General features: G+C 37.5%; 1 protein-coding gene across 1 annotated transcript in view; it reads left to right on the forward strand.

Moving 5' to 3' along the window:
* bcas3 (BCAS3 microtubule associated cell migration factor) overlaps window positions 1–21,546 on the forward strand; it is a 232,294-nt gene that overhangs the window by 42,413 nt on the left and 168,335 nt on the right. Inside the window, exons 13-14 of the mRNA XM_016229261.1 lie at window positions 7,235–7,368; window positions 13,881–14,145. Of these exons, the coding sequence (XP_016084747.1) occupies window positions 7,235–7,368; window positions 13,881–14,145 (399 nt within the window). The remainder of the gene's footprint in view (window positions 1–7,234; window positions 7,369–13,880; window positions 14,146–21,546) is intronic.

The raw sequence follows: 21,546 nt of genomic DNA on the forward strand, positions 1-21,546 counted from the left end.
CCAGCCAGGGCCCTGACTTAAACCCAATTGAGCATCTCTGGATAGACCTAAAAATGGCTGTCCACCAACGTTTACTATCCAACCTGACAGAACTGGAGAGGATCTGCAAGGAGGGATGGCAGAGGATCCCCAAATCCAGGTGTGAAAAACTTGTTGCATCTTTCCCAAAAAGACTCATGGCTGTATTCGATCAAAAGGGTGCTTCTACTAAATACTGAGCAAAGGGTCTGAATACTTAGGACCATGTGATATTTCAGTTTTTCTTTTTTAATAAATCTGCAAAAATGTCAACAATTCTGTGTTTTTCTGTCAATATGGGGTGCTGTGTGTACATTAATGAGGAAAAAAAATTAACTTAAATGATTTTAGCAAATGGCTGCAATATAACAAAGAGTGAAAAATTTAAGGGGGTCTGAATACTTTCCGTACCCACTGTATATATATATATAAATATAAAACGGGATTATGTAATTTAATTTAAAAGTAAATGTAACTAATCTATTAGTTACTTAGAAAAAAATGTTGTCATTAAATTACAGTTACTTAGGAAAATGTTAATGATTACAATGGTTAATGATTACATTTGAATATTTTGTATAAAATTAATTTGTTGCTTTGCCTGTTTTTGATGTGCACGATGCCTCCTGCCATCTAAAGGGCATTTAGTAAAGTGATGCTATTCTGATGCTTTTGATTTGTTCTCATTTGAATTTTCAGCACACCACATCTGCCAATTACATCAATTTACATTGCCGCTGAAAGCTTTAGGCTACAAACTGTCTAAGAGTTGCCACCATGGCGAATGATAAAAATGTATTCCAGTTTTTTAAAAGTGCGTTCCAGTGCTGTGCTTTAAAATTTAATTATTATAATCTTAAATCAAGTGATGAAGGGTTTTCAAAGTCTGACAGTAATCAGTTTTGAGTACGACTAGGTTAACCCTGCCTGCATAAAATGTTTGAAAATGATTAACAGTTAAAAACATTCATTAGAAATTTAGAAAAGTAATCAAATGTAATCAATTGTAATCAGTTACATTAATAAAGTAATTGAAATAGTTACACTACTTGTTACATTTTAAATAATCTGTAATCTGTAACCTATTACATATACATACACATACATATATACATACAGTCGTGGTCAGAATTATTGGCACCCTTGGCAAATATGATCAAGAAGGCTGTGAAAATAAATCTGTATTGTTAATAATTTTTATCCTTTATTTAAAAAATTCACAAATTTAACCTTTCATTGGAGAATAAGAATTTAAAATGGGGGGAAATATCATTATGACATAAGTTTTTCTCTAATACACTTTGGACACTATTAATGGCACCCTTTTATTCAATGCTTTTTGAAACCTCCATTTGGCATAATAACAGCTCTGAGTTTTCTCCTATAATGCCTGATGAGGTTAGAGAGCACCTGACAAGAGATCAGAGACCATTCCTTCATCCAGAATATCTCCAGACCCTTCAGATTCCCAGCTCCATGATGGTGCTTCTCCTCTTCAGTTCACCACACTCATTTTCTATAGGGTTCAGGTCAGGGAACTGGAATGGCCATAGCAGAAGCTTGGTTTTGTGTCCAGTGACCCATTTTTGTGTTGTTTTTAAGGTTTGTTTTTGGATTATTGTCCGTTTGGAAGATCCAAACATGGCGCATTATAAGATTTCTAACAGAGTCAGTCACTTTTTGATGTTTTGTCTGCTGGTATTTGATAGAATCAAAGATGCCATGTGTCTAAACAAGATGTCCAGGACTTCCAGCAGAAATATAGGCCCACAACATTAAAAATACAGCAGTATATTTCATTGTACACATGGGGTACTTTTTATCCCTGTGTGCACCAAGCCCATCTTGAGTGGTTGTTGCTAAAAAGCACATTTTTTAGTTACATCTGACCATAGAAGCCAGTCCCGTTTGAAGTTCCAGTCGTGTCTGAAAACAGAATATGCTGGGGATTGTTTTTGGATGAGAGCATTTTCTTTTCTTGATTTTTTTTTTTCTTCTTGAAACCCTCCCAAACAACACGTGGTGTAGGTGCCGTTTGATTTTTTTTTTTTACCCTGAGACTCAACTATTTTCTGCAATTCTCCAGCTGTGGTCCTTGGAGAGTCTTTAGCCACTCAAACTCTCCTCCTCACCATGCATTAGGACGATATAGACACACGTCCTCTTCCAGGCAGATTTGTAAAATTTTCTGTTGATTGGAAATTCTTAATTATTGCCCTGATGGTGGTAATGGGAATTTTCACTGCTCTAGCTCTTTTCTTAAAGTCACTATTTAATTTGTGAAGCTCAGTTATCTTTTGCTGCACATCAGAAATATATTCTTTGGTTTTTCTCATTGTGATGGATGATTAAGGGAATTTGGCCTTTGTTTTCTCTCCTATTTATATTCCTGTGAATCAGGAAGCCATGGCTGGATAATTTCATGTTCATAATCACCCTGGTATGCTCAAAATTGTCAATATGAATGGGAATATACTTCACAGATATTTTACTCCTAAGAATTTCTAGTGGTACCAATAATTGTGTCCAACGTGTATTTGAGAAAAACATTTACCCATTTTGAAGGCTCAGGAAACCTTTGCAGGTGTTTCGAGTTGATTAGCTGATTGGCATGTCACCATATTCTAATTTGTTGAGATAGTGAATTGGTGGGTTTTTGTTAAATGTGAGCCAAAATCATCACAATTAAAAGAGCCAAAGACTTAAACTACTTCAGTCTGTGTGCATTGAATTTATTTAATACACGAGTTTCACAATTTGAGTTGAGTTACTGAAATAAATGAACTTTTCCACAACATTCTAATTTATTGAGATGCACCTGTATTTCATAATGAGATTTTACCCCATTTTCAATTGTTTTAGTTCAATGAAAGGTTAGATATTTGTGAATAGTTTTTTTAATAAAAGATCAAAAGGATTAACAATGCAGATACATTTTCACAGCCTTCTTTGATCATATTTACCAAGGGTGCCAATAATCCTGACCACGACTGTATACGACTTATCCCGAGAAAGTCTGATACCTATTATTAGACAGAATTTCCTCCAAAAACAGCTCAGGAAATGTGAGTAAAAAAGTGTGCAGATTCCGTGTGGGCCTAGTGATAACCTCCACATCCATCCTTCCTTAATGGACGTGACCTCGTCGTCACCTTGGCTACGCCGTTTCTCTAGAAGGCGAATTTCGTTTAAGTGTTGTATCAAAGTAATGATTGCCTCCTGCCGAGAAAAGGCCTTTATGATCTATTATTATTCAAGCGCTTACAGGTGGTTTGGCTGTAAAGCAAATACATAAACATTCTCCTTCGTTACACTTGAATGTGGATCAAATGAACCGTGGGCACCTTTTTCCTCCTCCCACCTACTTTTTTCCCCTCCCTTCCTCAAAGCTCTCAATTGAATTGTGGATGTGGTTTCGTAGCTAAGAGCGTTGAATGCCTCTCCAAGCCAGCATGCCCACAGGAGCAGTGTACCATGTTTAAAGAGCATATCCTTGGTACCAACGTGCCTAGATAAACAGTGTCCCTGGCCGCACGATGCTGTGAAACGTGCTCGCAAGCCCCCTCTGGAATCCACAGCAGTCAACCCTGCCGGCCAGAGGAATGGAAACTGGAGACGGCATTACATCTGCCCGGCTCACCGCGAAACACTGCACAGTCACCGCGCCAGGCCCCAATCTGCCACCCCGTCCTCGACTCCACACACACACAAACACGAGCCGCCTCCAGGTTGGATCAAACAGCCCAGCTTTTAGAAGTTCTCACTTAGTCTGTAAAAGATTAACAAGTTATTGACTGCATGTTGACCCATGCCGGTCTCCTCCTCTCTTTAGTACTGTTATCTGATGGTTGGAGTGAGGGTGGCCTCCGGACTAAGTGAGTGTTGCTCGCTCCAGGCTTGAGTGGGCGGCTTTGATGTGAGATGTGCAACCCTGTGTATGTATGTGTGTGTGTGTGTGTGTGTGTGTGTGTTCCACAGCTTTCATAAACGCCTCCACAAGTGCAGCATGACAGGAGAGGAGGCCGTCCAATGGACTCACAAAGGACCACAAACACACATGCACGCACGGTCGTGCTTTTACAACTAATGTGGGCAGCCACAAGGACAAAATGCTGAGATTGATGTGTTTATTTGTTCTTTTTTTTCTCCTTTGCATAAAGTTCGTGTCTGCGGTATTAGAGCGCACCGATTCCCAGCGTCCACCCTTTAAAGGTTTATTCACATGTTTATAATTTGAGATTTCCTCTTTTTCAAAGGTCTTAGACGAGTGTTGTTAATTTGAAAGGGAGACTTTTGTTTCAGTTTTCCGACTTTGCCAAGTTGGAGGCCTCTGCTTGTCAGGCTGCTGAGATCATCGAGTTGGTCGGGGAGAATGGCTAAGACACTTTTGAAATAAAGCATGGCTGTGAGGAGGTTTCGCAGATGTTTTGTGTTTAAAGACTTGTTAAGGGGAGAACAACAAAATGATGAATGCAAGTATGAAGAATTACTCTACAATTTTTGGTGTCGAATACCGGTTTGTTTGGGGTGCCTTTTAGCGAGAAACCGCCAAATCTCCTTGAAAGGATAATCTGGGTTGCTTTTTGTCTGCAGTTCATATAAACGCAGACCGTCCTAACTTGCAGAAGTAAACTGCTTTTGATGATTTAAAATTTTAAAAGCTTTGAAATACAAATCGACAAACACAATATTTACATGCATTTTAAAATTGGATTTTAGGGTAATTTCAGACCTGTAGATAATTTGCATTGTTCCCAAATGGGGACTTCAGATGTTACAATGCTCTGTTTTATTCTTTTTGTTTTCACAGGGCACCGTTTCAAAGTGCATCAAAATTTGTTCAGTTTTCAAAAAATGTAGTGCATGAGTTTTTTTAATATATATATATATATATATATATATATACAGTTAGAGCAGGAATCAAGACTTTGTTGGGACACTATTCTTGGAGTGCACCCATTTTGTAGCCGAGCAATGACTTTTTAAGCTAAAGAGCCTTGTCTTACTGCGATTACTAAAACACTCACCCACAGAATTAGACACTGATGCTTTTTGAATACTGCATTTCCCATTTACTGCATTTATTAATTAAGATACAGCTTGGTTCATTGGTCCGTTGGGTAGCTCAAATACACAAAACCCCCATTTACTCACATAATTTCTCGTTAAAAGTCATAAATTACTCTTTTGCCTTGACATCGAGGTGTTATAAATAGGATGTCAAAAATTGCTTTAACATCTCAGGTTCGTTAAAATTTTATGGCTGCTTACCAGCACAGAGAAGCTCTCTTTTTAATTTAGCTTCCCACAGGCTAACCAACTGACGCCTCTTCACGAGGCCCTGTATTTCAACAAGGCCACAAAAGCCCCAGCGCTCGGTTTCCATTCTCCACTGGCTTTTGGAGAACAGAGTGTTCCATCAGCAAACTTGTGTCCCAACAAGCTGGCCAAGCCTCATCTGTCAAAGCCAGGGTGAGCGCGAGAGCGGCGGGGTGAGGAATAGGAAGCTCCCAGATAAACATACCGCAGCGCCTAAACTCCTAATCACTCTGCGCTTCCGTTTGTAGCCTCTATAATTAGAAGGCACTCTCTTCCATGTATTCCCAGTTGACGCAAATGCTTCTTGTGGCTTGGCACCTCATTTGGGGCGTGGGTTAGTTTATGGCCAGGCCGTAACTTGGTTTAGTCTTCTGATACAGCATAAATAGCTAACCGCTGTCTAATTCACTGGTCGACTCTGTTTTTCTTTTTTGTATGCGCAATTTCAGTGTGACCCTTCCGTCACTGCCACAACCCATCCCCCTTGCTTCCTGTCTTAACGCTCAATGAGATGGCAAAGCCACACCTAAAGCAGATGCTATTCCTAAGTGTGAAAACGAAAATAACACGGGCAGAAATAGGAGAGATGAGCTCATCTAGGACAGCCGCTGTTCCATTGTCATGTGTGCGGGAGTTTGTATGATCTTCTGACGATATCCTCCTTTTTAGATTTGTCAGACCACCCAATAAATGCTTGCCACAAATTAAACCCCTCTGTGAACTCGGCATTAGAGATTCAGCATTGGAAAATCACTAATTATTGCCATCTTAAATTACAGCAGTGAGATCGAGAGCCAGCGGCTAAATCCATCTTAATCGTAGTGTTGGAGAAACTTTCCAAAGCGGTAGTGACCAGACTTTCATATGTGTGGAAAATAGCCTGTAGAGCTGTCACACTGTTTTTAGGAATAAGTTGTATGCGGCATTGCGTTGCCATGAAGGTTCGCTTCAGGGTTTTTTTTTTCTGGTGTGGTTTAGTAAGTGTGTTGTTTACAGTAAGAGCTTATACTTTCTGTAGTTTCACTAACTTCAAATAAAAGTGGGAAAATGAGAGGACCTGTCATCAGAGGTTCCACTTGGGTTCTCCTGCGGTTGTGTTTAAAACAGATCCATATACTCTCTGGCCCGGACAGCTGAGGGAAGATCTTGGCATGCAGTTAATTCTAGAACACAAATTGCACGATTACGATTACCCTTTACAACCATGTAAACGTGTTTCATGAAATGCTCAGTACTTGACGGCAGTCTGGGTGCCATTGTTTTTGACTTGCAGTATGTTCTTCTCAGTTTAAGCCCAGAATTGGTGGACTTAAAGCAAGTAAATGTTCAAATGAGATTTATATATATATTTCAAGTGGCACTTCCTGCCACTTTCATTGATAGATAAACATGGACTATTACTAGGCCACAATTCAGAAAGAATTCATTTTGATCCCATCACCAGTTCCCAAATTCACATGGTAAACCCCAAGAAAATTTAACTAGGGCTGGGAAAATCCTAAAACTTAAAAAGCATGGAGGAACATTTCTGTAGCCTCAGGAAATAAATGCTGCATTGGTTGCTTTGAATGATCCATATTAATCAAGCATTATGTTATTTTCCACTTATATATAAATAATATTTTTTCCATTTCCTGAGGGTGTGCTAATGTTTTATCACAATTTGTATTGCTGTATTTTCTTAAGTATGTGCCTTTCATCATGCTGCTCCAAAACTTTTGATTTTTTTTGTTATCATTGCAATAAATTGCAGTTCATCTCAGAAAACTGATTAGTTATGTCACTTTTTTTAATCACAGCCCTTAATTCATCACTTCCTGTGTCACAAATACTTTAGTTGTGCTAAGAAGGTGCACTATGGTGAAATAAATGGCACTTTTCTTTTTCTGATCTACAGGTATGTTATTGGTGACTGCAGACACCCTTGGCCATGACTTCCACGTTTTCCAAATCTTGACTCACCCATGGGCATCTTCCCAGAGTGCGGTTCATCATCTATACACGCTTCACAGAGGAGAGACTGAGGCTAAGGTAAGAACACACATGTACACACATTTACATAAAAGCTTTTCCTTACTTTCAGCACTGTCCTTTAGCACGCACATATGGTACAAACTCATAAACATGTATCCTCCAAATGGAAGATGTATCAACAACAAAAAGAAACTGTCTTGCATTCAAGTAATACATGGACAGTGTGGGATATTAATTCAAACTTCAAAGCTCCTCGTTCCATCCCTTGCTCACACGCACATGCCTATGTACGCTCAGGCTATTTTCGGGGGAGTTATTGAGATGAAATATTGCCTTTCCGGACTCTTTTAATCATTAGCATAATCATTTAAAGTCTTTGTGGGCCACCCACAACTGTTTACGGTTGTATGGCTCTAGAAATGTGCAATTTGAACATGCTTTTCATCGTCGGTGAATCCCTGCATGTTTTCTAAATACTGTCAAGAGACATAAGACTTGGTACAACTGAGCTCCAACACGGTTCTGTCATCTCTGGCTTTTTTGTAGTATGTAGGGCAGTGTATGTTAGACAAAAAGTGTTGGTATGACCCTTCTGATTGTTCTTAAACATGACTATGAGATACATAGTCCCTTGCTACTGCAGTATACTTGAAAAATATGAGTGTAACTGTAATCTGAAGATCTAGTTACTGTTCAACTGTCCACCAACTAAAGGTTAAGAGCATCAGGGCTTTTCCATAGTCACAGCACATTAATTTTTTTGTACCTGGAGAACTTTTGCCCCCAGTTCAAAACAAATTTACGTGGATCCACGTGAAATATTTGTGCTCTCAGCAGTTAGTCTTTGCTTATTCTAAAACTTCCTCCCCTGTGGCTCCCATGTTCAGTTTTCAACACTCTGGAATCCGAAGACCTGAAACTATTAGTGTTGCCAATGTGTTTTCAATCACCAAGGCTGCATAAGAAGAGAAAACTTGACTCACCCATGGGCATCTTCCCAGAGTGCGGTTCATCATCTATACACGCTTCACAGAGGAGAGACTGAGGCTAAGGTAAGAACACACATGTACACACATTTACATAAAAGCTTTTCCTTACTTTCAGCACTGTCCTTTAGCACGCACATATGGTACAAACTCATAAACATGTATCCTCCAAATGGAAGATGTATCAACAACAAAAAGAAACTGTCTTGCATTCAAGTAATACATGGACAGTGTGGGATATTAATTCAAACTTCAAAGCTCCCCGTTCCATCCCTTGCTCACACGCACATGCCTATGTACACTCAGGCTATTTTCGGGGGAGTTATTGAGATGAAATATTGCCTTTCCGGACTCTTTTAATCATTAGCATAATCATTTAAAGTCTTTGTGGGCCACCCACAACTGTTTACGGTTGTATGGCTCTAGAAATGTGCAATTTGAACATGCTTTTCATCGTCGGTGAATCCCTGCATGTTTTCTAAATACTGTCAAGAGACATAAGACTTGGTACAACTGAGCTCCAACACGGTTCTGTCATCTCTGGCTTTTTTGTAGTATGTAGGGCAGTGTATGTTAGACAAAAAGTGTTGGTATGACCCTTCTGATTGTTCTTAAACATGACTATGAGATACATAGTCCCTTGCTACTGCAGTATACTTGAAAAATATGAGTGTAACTGTAATCTGAAGATCTAGTTACTGTTCAACTGTCCACCAACTAAAGGTTAAGAGCATCAGGGCTTTTCCATAGTCACAGCACATTAATTTTTTTGTACCTGGAGAACTTTTGCCCCCAGTTCAAAACAAATTTACGTGGATCCATGTGAAATATTTGTGCTCTCAGCAGTTAGTCTTTGCTTATTCTAAAACTTCCTCCCCTGTGGCTCCCATGTTCAGTTTTCAACACTCTGGAATCCGAAGACCTGAAACTATTAGTGTTGCCAATGTGTTTTCAATCACCAAGGCTGCATAAGAAGAGAAAAGTTGCTAAAAATACCTCAGATGGCTGGTGAGAGCTTAGAGTGTGCTCCTGACCGGAGCTTTTACTCTTGCTTGGGGTCAAGCTTGGGGCTTGTAACACCTATGATATCTTAGGCTATGAGGTCATGGACGAGAGGACATTCCCACTGGGACAATATGGTCGCGCTTGTGACTTTACACCACTCTCTCTTAAATCCCAGGAAATAGGCCCTTGGCAGAACTGAATATAGGCTCCGTAATTTTCCCATTTCATCCCAGCTTTATAAATTACGAATGTAGAACAACTAATGGTGTTATTTGAAACAGAATTGGGCTTTGTAATTTGTCCATCCATTTAGCCAGATGTTTGTTGCATTTTTGCCCCACTTAAGCGCAGTAAAATATAGTTTACAATTTACGACTAGAACACAATTACTTCTTTACTGCTGTGAAAACTAGAATCGTTAGTATCACCTGGCAGGTTTGATTGCTTGGAGAAGTAACAGCACATCTCTATTCAAGTCACTTGATTTGAAGCCCCAAATTTAATTTAAATTTTTTTTTATTTTATTTTATTCTTTAAATTGATTTGAACTGTATATCATTTTAATTTAATTTAATTTAATAATTTTTTCACTTCAATAGATATTCTATTTTTAATTATTTTTATTTGATTTTTTATTTACTCAAAATATATTTGATCATTCTTCAATCCATTTATTTATTTTTGTTTATGTATGTTAGTATTTTAAACCAAAACAAGATGGTCAAATCCACATGCTTTTTTGTATTTATGTAACGTTACTCAGGTTGAATAGTTGAAGCGGACATCTAAGGACATGATCTGATCATTAGCGTCTGCCAAGCCTTGGTAATCTATCTGGGTGCTTTAAAGTTTAATTTACTTTTGTGATCTATTGGGTTATTGCACAAATCAGTTTGGGAAATAACTGCAGTGATTTAGTTTTCCTCTCTTCTAAATGCTGTTTCATCCATTTAGCCTTGCAGCTGTTCCACAACAAAATCTCCTTCAGTTGGCAAATCGTAAGGTTTTATTTGCTTAAGTAGAACTAATATTTATTCCGAAAGGGCCTAGACCCTTACTTACTCAGCCAGTGTCATGTTTGGATATGCACACAAACCTGATATCTGCTCTAGTTCATAGACTCACACTCTCGCAGTCTCCCTGACACGTTCGATGTCTAAAAGTATTTATCCCAATTTAAATCCTTCATTACATGACAAATATTAACACTGCAGTGGAAGAAAAACTGTACCTTATTCGCATATGAGTGCCATGTAACTGAAGCACAGTCAAGTGTTATGTCTATAAGAAAGACTTGTCGTTTTTAACTCCTATTGCACTTATTTATTAAGCCCATTAGTATATGTTTTTTTTCTTCCTTTTTTATGTTTTCCCAGTTCTCTTTGTCCCTTTACCCTTCAAGTGCACTCTGAGCCAGGTGAAAAAGGCCGAATTGCAGGCTGGTTACTGGTCCGTGGGTGAAGTTTAAGTTCTTCTCGTTCCTGCTCCTTATATTGAAGGTGTGATTAGCTGGAACCGAGCGTGTAAAACATTCTCATTTTCCCTCCTCTGTGAGCACAGGGCTGAGGTGGCCTGCAGCTCCGCTGAGATGAGAAAGGTGGTTAATCTGTCACCGACTCATGCCAGGTTTGCTGCCTGGCCATGCGTTGGCTTTGATCTGGCATTGTAAACAGCACAAACTGCAGAAAACAAGCACCCTCCAAGACGCATTATCTTGAGCAGAACAAATAAAAGGAGTGATAATGCCTTGTGGGCAGGCGCAGGCACCCGGCCTTATCTGACTGGCTGATTGACTGTGCTTGTACCGACTCCCAGCCTGCTCCGGACTGACCTTAGTGTGCGTGAAGGTAAATAACCCACCAGGCTGCGTTGCCTAAAGCCATACACTGTTTTAGCTGTCCTGGGCAGCACATTTGATTTATGTCTGATTACCTAATTTATAGATCTCAGTCCTTGTCTTTGGTCACCTAAATCTTATTTTTACACCTCCAGGTGAAAATCTCTGGAGTGGCGTCGTCCCCGAACAGGAAATGGTCATTGATCTTAATTAATTTGCTCATCTCTGAGTTGGCGTATTCAGCGTGAGACTGATCTGAGACAGATAGAGCAGAATGACCTAGAATCAGACAGAACTCCAGACAGCTGCATTCCAGTAGCTGATGGCTATCCATAAAAAGAGTCGTAAAAAAGCCATTAGCTGAACCTTGCTGACGGCAGAGTGCTGTATGGTAAAGCCAAGTGTATGGTCTCTGAACCATGTCTTGGAGAAGGTCTACCATCAGTTTCATTGAGCTTCATACACATAGGGCACGTTTTTGTATTCAAAAACAGAATAGTATTTCAAGACGCTGTCATGTAAAACTATGCTCATGATGCAAGATGCTGAAAAAACAGGGTGTGATTCTACGGCTATCTGATGCATGTATACACAGACCAACAATTAAAAAATAGCCTAGACTGAACATAAGAGTGGTAAACACAAGAAGCACGGGACACACTGTTGCAGTTACATGGTTCATCTATTTTAAGATGTTTAAATGCAAAAGCCAGGTTAGATATTCAGGTTTTTCATGCCATTACCCAAGATCTGGTGATCAGTTCTGAAACCTCTTCCCCACGCCTTGGCGTGATTATAAACACCTTTTTCTCATTCCTCTCAAGCGCTTCGTAACACATTTTTTAGAGATTTTATCTGTTTATCTTTGCCAGAAACTTTCTTATGACTAGCACCAGAGAAAATGCATACAGAAGTCAGGTTGCATTCCTTAAAGTTGCCATGAAATGAAAACTAAATGCATGTTATTGATATTATTGTGAATGATTCATCCATGCATACATTTCATTTTTTTAATATGTACACACTGCCATTCAAAAGTTTGGGATCAGTAAGATTTTTAATGTTTTTTAATGGAGTCTCTTTTGCTCATCAAGGCTGTATTTATTTGATCAAAAATACAGAAAAAACAGTAATATTATGAAATAATATTGCAATTTCTAATATTGGTTTTCTATTTTAATATACTTTTAAATATAATTTATTTCTGTGAAGCAAAGCTGAATTTTCATCAGCCATTACTCCAGTCTTCAGTGTCACATGATCTTTCAGAAATCCTTCTAATATGCTGATTTATTATCAGTGTTGAAACTGTTGTGCTGCTTAATATTTTTTGGAACCTGTGATACTTTTTTGATTCTTTGATGAATAAATAGTATAAATAGTAAAAAAGAACAGCATTTATTCAAAATGGAAATATTTTCTAACAATATAAGTCTTTACTATCACTTTTTATTTATGTAACACACCATTGCTGAATAAAAGTATTAATTTCTTTTAAAAAAGTTACTGACCCCAAATGTTTGAATAGTAAAGTATATTGTAACAAATTACTATTTTGAATAAACACTGATCTTTTTAACTTTCTATTCATCAAATAATCTTTAAAAAAATTATCACAGGTCCCAAAAAATATTAAGCTGCACAACGGTTTCTATCATTGATAACATCAGCATATTAGGATCCTGTGACACTGAAGACTGGAGTAATGGTGCTGAAAATACAGCTTTGCTTCACAGCAATAAATTATATTTGAATGTATATTTAAATAGAAAACTTTTATTTTAAATTGCAATAATAACTCACAAAATAACTTTTTTTCTGTATTTTTGAATAAATAGATACAGCCTTGATGAGCATAATTTCTTTAAAAAGCATTAAAAATCTTACTGATCCCAAACTTTTTATATATATATATATATATATGTGTGTATGTATGTGTGTATATGTTTTTATCCTAGTAATTTTAATTCAAATATTACTCTGTTGATGTGTGGCAGACTTCTCCAATAATTTAGACCTCCTCTTCCACTGAAAGCTTGCTTTCAGATCTGCTTTCATCCAATCAACAACCAATGGATAGAACCAAGTCCACACTACATTTTTTTTTTACATTCATGTTTATTTGTATAGTGCTTTTCATGATACAAATCGTTGCAAACAAAGCAGCTTTCCAGAAAATGAAAGTTTCTACATTACATTTAGGAGTAGTTTATCAGTGGTGACTATGTCAAGGTGATGTCCATTTGGCAGAAATGCACAGTAAAAATCATGCAATTAGTAAATGACATGAATTCAAAGAAACGGTGAACACTATTAACAGCAATGATTATATGTTGTAATCAAACTTATAGAAAAAATTGGTAGTTTTGTATATTGGTTCAGGGTTGTCATCATCTGAGGTCCTTGAAGGGGTTGGCATCATCTCTTCTCAGGTGTTCAGTCATCCCATGGCAGAAACAGAAAAGCCAATAGGGGAAAAAAATTAGCCTAGCTGCTGTTCCAACCAAGCAAAGAATGATAATGTCCCAATACAAAAGAAGATCCGCTACCTCTGTTACATTCTGACTTTAAGCCACATTTTGAAGGAAAGGCATTACTGTATTGTTCATGCCGTTTACTCAAGACCCTACACTCCTGTAATGGTGATTTCATACATTTTAATGGTGATTGTTCATTTTCAAATCCGAACCAACTCAAAGCTGAAAGCTTCTTTCCTTTGTCTTCTCTTACGCTTGCGCTAGGTGCAGGACATCTGCTTCAGCCATGACTGCCGCTGGGTGGTGATCAGTACTCTTCGTGGTACCTCTCATGTCTTTCCCATCAATCCGTATGGTGGAGCGCCATGTGCACGCACGCACATGTCTCCACGTGTGGTCAATCGCATGAGCCGTTTCCAGAAGAGTGCCGGACTGGAGGAGATCGAGCAAGAGCTGAGCAGCAAACAGGGCGGCCGGTGTAGCCCCATTCCTGGCCTCTCTAGTAGCCCATCTGGATCACCACTACATGGTTAGCAAACACTTCTTCTTTTTTTTTGGGAAACATTATGCACCTCTTGCACTTCTGCAATCGTTCATAAGTTAGTAACACTAGTCGTTCTGTTGAAAACCTACTGAGATGGAAAATTGTCCATTTTTAATTAATTACTCTGGACTATTTTTTATATATTTTTAGTAACATATTGAATTAAATAGAAATTCTAATATGTAATATTTAAATTTTTCATGCATTTACGTTTCTTGAATTAATTTTCACTAAGCTAATAGCCATCTTACTAGAATTTGAAATGGAGCATGTAGATCCTGGCCATTCAGGGGTTAATTGAGTCACCCTACCAGACCTTGTGATTGAGCCTGTTGACCTCCTGTCACAACACTGTGTGATGTTTGTCAAACACTGTCCCTGGCTGCAAACACACTTACACAGACCACGTCTGACCGTTACGTACACACACACCCACTCACCCACCCGCACACACACACACTTCTCATCTCTGCTGATTGCCACAGGAGCTGGTACGCCTGTCAGTGTTGTTTGCCCATCAGCACTCCCTACTCCATAAAGCAGAGGTCTGATTAATCAATACCCCCGTGCTCACCGAAAGCACCCCGCTGATACGGACACAGGAGGCTCCAGTCAGCCGCGGGGTGTTTGCAGAGCTTCCCAAAGGGCTCAAGAGAGCCTCACTTTCTCTGTCACCCAAAGTCATATATCAAATGACACTATACTGACGCTTCAAAAAATAGTTGACTAAATTAAGTAAAGTAAATGTAAATCAGTAAATGTAAACAATATTTATTTATTTATTTATAAAATTTAGAAGCCTCAGAATAGGGCAGCACGATAAATCGCATGCGATATTTAACGCGCATCTTATCAGTAAAGCCGGTTCTGTAATCAGCGGTAAATCTCCATCACGTGCGTGCTTTCACATTGAGCAGTATTAACTACACATAGCCGTTGTTCACTGACGAGCTGCGCAAAAAATTGTGCGAATATAAACGTGGTTTTGCGCAGCTCGTCAGTGAACAACGGCTATGTGTAGTTAATACTGCTCAATGTGATGGAGATTTACCACTGATTACAGAACCGGCTTTCTGATAAGATGCGCGTTAATATCGCATGTGATTTATCGTGCAGCCCTACCTCAGAATAATGTATCAAAATAATCTGTTTGGCTACTGCATTGCGTCTTGCTGATTTTCAGCATCACCACATTTTTAAAGTTAAAATTGAAATCTTATGGACTATATAAATATAATTTACTATTATTTATTTATTTATTATTAATTTAATGTAATATTTTTGGAAGCTGCTTTTATCCAGATCTGAATACAGATCTAAGCATTAAAATAAACTATTTGACTGCTGCATTGCATTTAGCTTATTTAACAGTGTATAAGTGCCACATTTTTCAAATAAAAATTTTAACTTTTAAACCTACAGTGGTGGCCAAAATTGTTAGAACACTAGTATTTTCACCAGCTGAAAAATGGTTTTAAGTCAGTTATTTCTGTCTTTTGCTGTAGGGGGGTCTCTTGAAGCATCTTGCAGACGTTGCCACAGTTCTTCTGGATTTAGTCTGTCTCAGTTTGTTCTGTTTCTTCAAGTCATTCCAGACAGACTGGATGATGATGAGATCAGATCTCTGTGTGGAGCACTGGCTGTTGTCAGACTCCTTGTGCAAACAAAAATCTCACTGGATTATTACAATTAATGGCAAAATGAAAAATGTAAACTGATATTTCCTTCTGGCACACTACAGCAAAAGATAGAAATAACTGACTTAAAAGCATTTTTTTTTTTCCTAAAAAAAAAAAAGAAAAAAAAAAAGCATTTTTTGCTCTAATAATTTTGGCCAACCCTGTATATAAACAAAAATATATATTTTTTGATATATATAATTTATTATATTCTCCTCCTTCTTACTCCTCTTCTTTAATATAATCATATAATTAATTTGAGTGACTTTTGACTGTCTTAAAGACAATATAAATAACTTTTTTTCACTTTGAGTTGAGCAAAGCTGTGACATCACAGGGCCGGAATGTTTGGCGTCCCGTGTAGGGATGGTTACCAGCAGCCATGAAAGTGGGCCTCAGAAGCCCTGTCGTAAATCAGACTCACTTTTCAAAGCCAGGCATTAGAAGCACCTGTCAACAATTAGTCCTATCAGCTTCAGCCCGATGAGACACTTTGACAACAGGGTTCTGAGGTGACATTTTTTTGTACTGGGAACAGGATGGGGGAATCTAAGAAACAGAAGTCTGAGGCAGTTCGTATGCCTTGGAGGCAAACCTTGGACTGTCCGGATTTTATAACCTCAAGGATCATTCCATAATTCCTTAAGCCAAAAGATGAGAGGATAGCAGGATGTGGCTTTTGAATTAAGATGAAACGGTGTGGGGGAGAAAGGGAGACAAAGTGGTCTGCACTTTTGTGTTGTCCCCAAGGGCCTTTCCTATGGGCTCATACTTGCAGCTGGAATGCTTGAGCCACTCGCATATCCTGCCGGAGTATTTTCAAACCATTCAGTTTTTCTTTCTTGTTCTCTTAATATATTTTTAAACATATTTCAGTGCACTACGATCACACTTTTAACATTCACCTTTCCTAACTTGTGATAATAAAACATTTGTTTTACTAATGACATATTTCTTTAATAAACTGAATTGCAGTAAAATTATTTCTTAATTATTTTAATCAATTTAAATTACAATTAGCTGTATTTATTTGATCGAAAATACAGTGAAACAGTCATACTGTGGAATATTATTACATTTTAAAACAACTGTTTCTGTTTTGACATATTTTAAAATGTAATTTATTCCTGTGATGGTAAAACTGAACCTTCATAAATCCTTCGAACATGCTGATTTGGTGCTCAAGAAACATTTATTATTATTATCAATGTTAAAAACAGTTGTGCTGATTAATATTTTTGTGTAAAGCATTATGCAGTATATTTTTTTCTTCAAAAGAACAGCATTTAGTTGGAATGGTAATTTTTTTATGTAAGTGTTTACTGTTAGTTTTAATTAATTTCGATTAATCTTTGCTGAATAAAAGTATTAAAAAAAAAAAAAAAAAGGTAAAATCTAAAAAAATAAAAGTAAATAAAAAAAAATCTTACCAGTCCCAAACTGTTGCACTTGTTGATTTGCTAAACAATGTAAAGACTATAGGATTTCTACAAATACATAAAATTTTCTGCATTTTCCTTCTCAAGGAAACTACATTTTACGTCAGCATAAAATCAGCAAAATAGTTTTTGTGGTTGTCACACTTTTAAATCCTTTTCCGCTATGATTAGTTATCAGACACGAAAAGAGAAAAGGCTATCAGCGTCACTTTCCGTTTGCTTTTCCGTCAGTTTTGTTCAATTTTAGGTCCATGAGTGTAAACGGAGGTGGCAGAAATAAATGATTGATAAGAAAAGCTGCAGAGCAGTAGCCACAACAGTAGACTGGCAATTGTCTCCTGTGACAACTCTCTGATTTAGGGAAGGAACTAGAGAAGTACACATCCTTCAGAGCTGGCACTCTGTAAAAATAGAAACCACAATCTGGCTTTCTTCTCTCCTAGTTTAATTGTGGATTTTTTTCTATCTATTTTAGGAGACACATCCCCTCGCATTAGGTTCATGGCATTGTTAGTTGTTAATTCATTTGTTTAGGTGCTGATTTCTGCTAAGTTGTTTTGTCCATCTGCCTTTTCTACCTATAACTGAACGAAAGCCAAAGGAAAATGCTTTTTGACGCATAACTGTTGTTGTATGGTTTCCATTCACAGGAGTGTTTAGGGTACATGTGGCTTTGGTAGCCATGCTGTGCAGCGGTTAAGCTCTGTGTCGGTCATGCGCGAGGATGTGAGGAGTGCGATGGAAAAAGCCGTCTGGACTGAGGCGGTCACATTTGCTTTGAGCTTTCAGGAAATTCAGAGTCGGTTTGACAAAACTTGGTGGTCTTCTTTTTTGCGTATGTTCATTGACTGTTTTGAAAGGAAAAACAAGGTGCAACAGGAAGCTGTTAATTCGCTGTTATTGAGTTAGGGATAACGGGATACTTCCTTTGAGCCATTTAATGTCCGCATACAGCTTGTTTGGGTTTCAGGGTTGTTTTATCAGTAACTATGCCTGTTTACACCATTCATCATCTTAAAGCAAAAACAGCCAGGCATGGATGCTTTTGCAGAACTGATGACACAATGTTGTTTGGAGCAAACTGTTTTAAAAAGCTCAACGCTGTGGTTATTAATTTGACGCAGATCAAATCTAAATGGCATTCATTCAACTCTTTTTTTTTTTTGTTCACTTTTTCACGTGTTATATACTGTACGTTCCAAAATTTGATTGTTTGTTTTTTTCTTCAGCGAGGATGCATCATTGCAAATAAATGCTGTTCTTTTGAACTTTATATTCAGCGAGGAATCATGGGGGGAAAAGAAGTATCACTGTTTCCACAAAAATATTAAGCAAATTAGGGACATTAGAATGATTTCTGAAAGATCGTGTGACACTGAAAACTTAAGTAATGATGCTGAAAATTCAGCTTTTCCATGACAAGAATAAATTACATTTTAAAATATATTAACATAGCAAACTGATACTTTAAATTGCAATAATATTTCCACAATTTTACTATACTGAATAAATACAGTATGAATCTTTCAAATAAATGCACCCTTGGTGAACATAAGAGAACATTTGTAATTTGTAATTTGCTCTGAAAATAATTTTCAGACTTTTTCACTCAAATATTATAATATAGATTAAAGATGAAAGATTTTTCCTTGTTAGTGCTCTCAGACTTTTGGAGCCAACTGTATTTGTGTATAACATAAAATCCAGATATCGGCATTTGAAATATGGGACTAAATATTCTTTCATCTTCTATTTATAGTTTGCTGTTGGGCTGTAGTGCCTTTAGAGCAGATTATAATTTTTGTTTTCGTGTCAAGTGTGCCGGTAAAGCGTGTGTCACAGTCACTGAGTCCTGTGCTGAATCATTTACAACCATCAGATCTCTTGTTTACTCTCTCTCTCTCTCTCTCTCTCTCTCTCTCTCTCTCTCTCTCTCTCTCTCTCTGTGTGTGTGTGTGTGTGTGTCTCTGTGTGTCTCTGTGTGTCTGTCGGACATGCAGCCAGATGAGCTGATCTGATCTGTACGGGCAGGGCCAGCAAACACTCTCTGTAATCACAAACTGCCTCCTCACTTGTTTGTGGCACACACACACTCTTAAATTCCACCAGAGCTTCACAGTGGCTCTCCGGCTCTCAAAGACAAAGCTCAGCTCCTCCGCTCACAAAACAACAGATATGCAATCAGCCCAGGCATCAAAGTGCCGCTCTTGTTTTAACATACCACAACTCTGCATCATGTACAGTCTCATTCAGACTCCCTATCCTGAAGATTTATTACTCTGGTTACAAAGTCTTGTCCTATTGCTGAGCACAGTACCGGTCCAGGCCTCTGTGTGGCGCTGTGTTCTCAGCTTTTTTTTGACGGGCCAGTTTCAAATGAAGGAACTTATTTCACTCCATTGGCAGAGAGAGAGGAAAAATACTTAGGCCTGAATCATGCCACTACGTTTTGTCTTGATATGAATCTAATCCAGCAAAAGGGCCTGAGTAACTCTGTAATTTGTCCAGAATTTTATGAATGACCTCCTCTTAAAAGCAAACAGCAATGCTTCCTCTCCGATTTATGCCTTAAAGATAAATGATTTGTTATGGCTTTTTATTGGTCATCTTTAACTAGATTTTTCACTTTTTTTGTGTGTAAATTATTTAATTTCACATTTGTGAATATCATTCTTTTATTATTAATCTTTTAAAATGTCATTGAAAATATTTGTAAAATATGTTTAAAAATTATATTTATATACACACACACACACACATACACACACATTGCCGTTCAAAAGTATGGGATCAGTAAGATTTGTAATATTTTCTATGTATAGACTCTATTCTATATATAAACATTACAAATCTTACTGATCACAAACTTTTGAACGGCAATGTGTGTGTGTGTGTGTGTGTGTGTATATATATATATGCTTTTGTTCCCAGAGAAATATATATATATACATACATACAGTATATGCTTGTTTTGTTCCCAGAAGATAGAGCAGTTTCACTTTATATAATCATACATATTTGTTGTTTGATCATATTCCATTTTACTGGACATTTTTTAATAGTTTTAATGCTTAATGTTGATCTTAAATATGATTTAGAAAATCTTTTCCTTTTCTGTTTTTTTCTTGCAGCATTGTCTTTCCCCTGGCATGGTGAATGTAAACATCTCATTGAGACTGTGTTGTTGTTTGGCCTGGGTGGCCTGGTATGTGTGTTTTTTTTTTTTTGGTCTCGCTCTCATGCAAAAACTTTTTGAGTGGGCTGGTGTGTCTTTATCAGGCAGAGTGAGCCATGATGATGTGCTGCCCTTTCCCACTGTGAGGAAATGTGATTTTGACACTTCTCATGACCTGAGACCCTGCACTGTCCCACAGTGAAATGTTCTCTGTACCCTGATGCAGATCAGCAAGTCTGATATGATTCTTTGAATTATTAATAATTCTCTATATTGTGTTTATATATTTTTATCTAATTAAGATGTGCTTTATAAGCTTTGGTGGTTGAGTACTTTTACATGAAGTAAATTTTGTTTTTCTTTGTCAGGCTTTTTTATGTGTAACCAAAACCACAAACTGCACTGAGGAAATGAAAACACTTATATGTTTCTGTTTGCACAGTATAATTTTATGGTAAGCAAATAAATGGATTACATTGCCTATTTTGTGGCTGAAACAGCTGTTGGATATGCATGTTTTTGCCATATTGTCAAATCAAGAAGACTAGTAATGATGGAATGTCTGGTTTTTAATGTCTTATTGTAGATGCTTTGATATTATTTAACGCAGACTCTTTTCAGGGTTCTACCAGTTAAAACCACCTTTAGTTTGTAATTTTGGTTGTAATTATGAACTTTGGCAGTTCTGCAGGGTTGATGTTGTGGTTGGATACTAGATATTTTAATTACATTAATGAGTTTGAAAATAGTGCTCGGTCTAGGCAGGGTAAGATGACCACTTTTGTGTGCTTTTGGAAATGTAATAGAGCTTTTGAGTTCTAAGAAATTTAGATTATTCACATTTCTAGGCTAGAACGAGTTTTAAAAATAGTTATTAAAGGAAACATCATTTGTCAGTGCTGTTTAACACGTCCATGGCACTGGCACAAAAAACAGGAAATTCTCCCACATTTCCTTTTCATTCAGCTGCTGCAGCACTGGAATTGCGCTGCTCTTTTTTAACAATTTTTAATTGGGCCTTGTATAATTTGATTTATATTACATTTTATTTAATGCATGTAGATATATATATATATATATATATATATATATA

This window comes from Sinocyclocheilus grahami, unplaced genomic scaffold, assembly GCF_001515645.1.
Source record: "Sinocyclocheilus grahami isolate Dianchi unplaced genomic scaffold, SAMN03320097.WGS_v1.1 scaffold350.1, whole genome shotgun sequence".
NCBI classification, from domain to species: domain Eukaryota; kingdom Metazoa; phylum Chordata; class Actinopteri; order Cypriniformes; family Cyprinidae; genus Sinocyclocheilus; species Sinocyclocheilus grahami.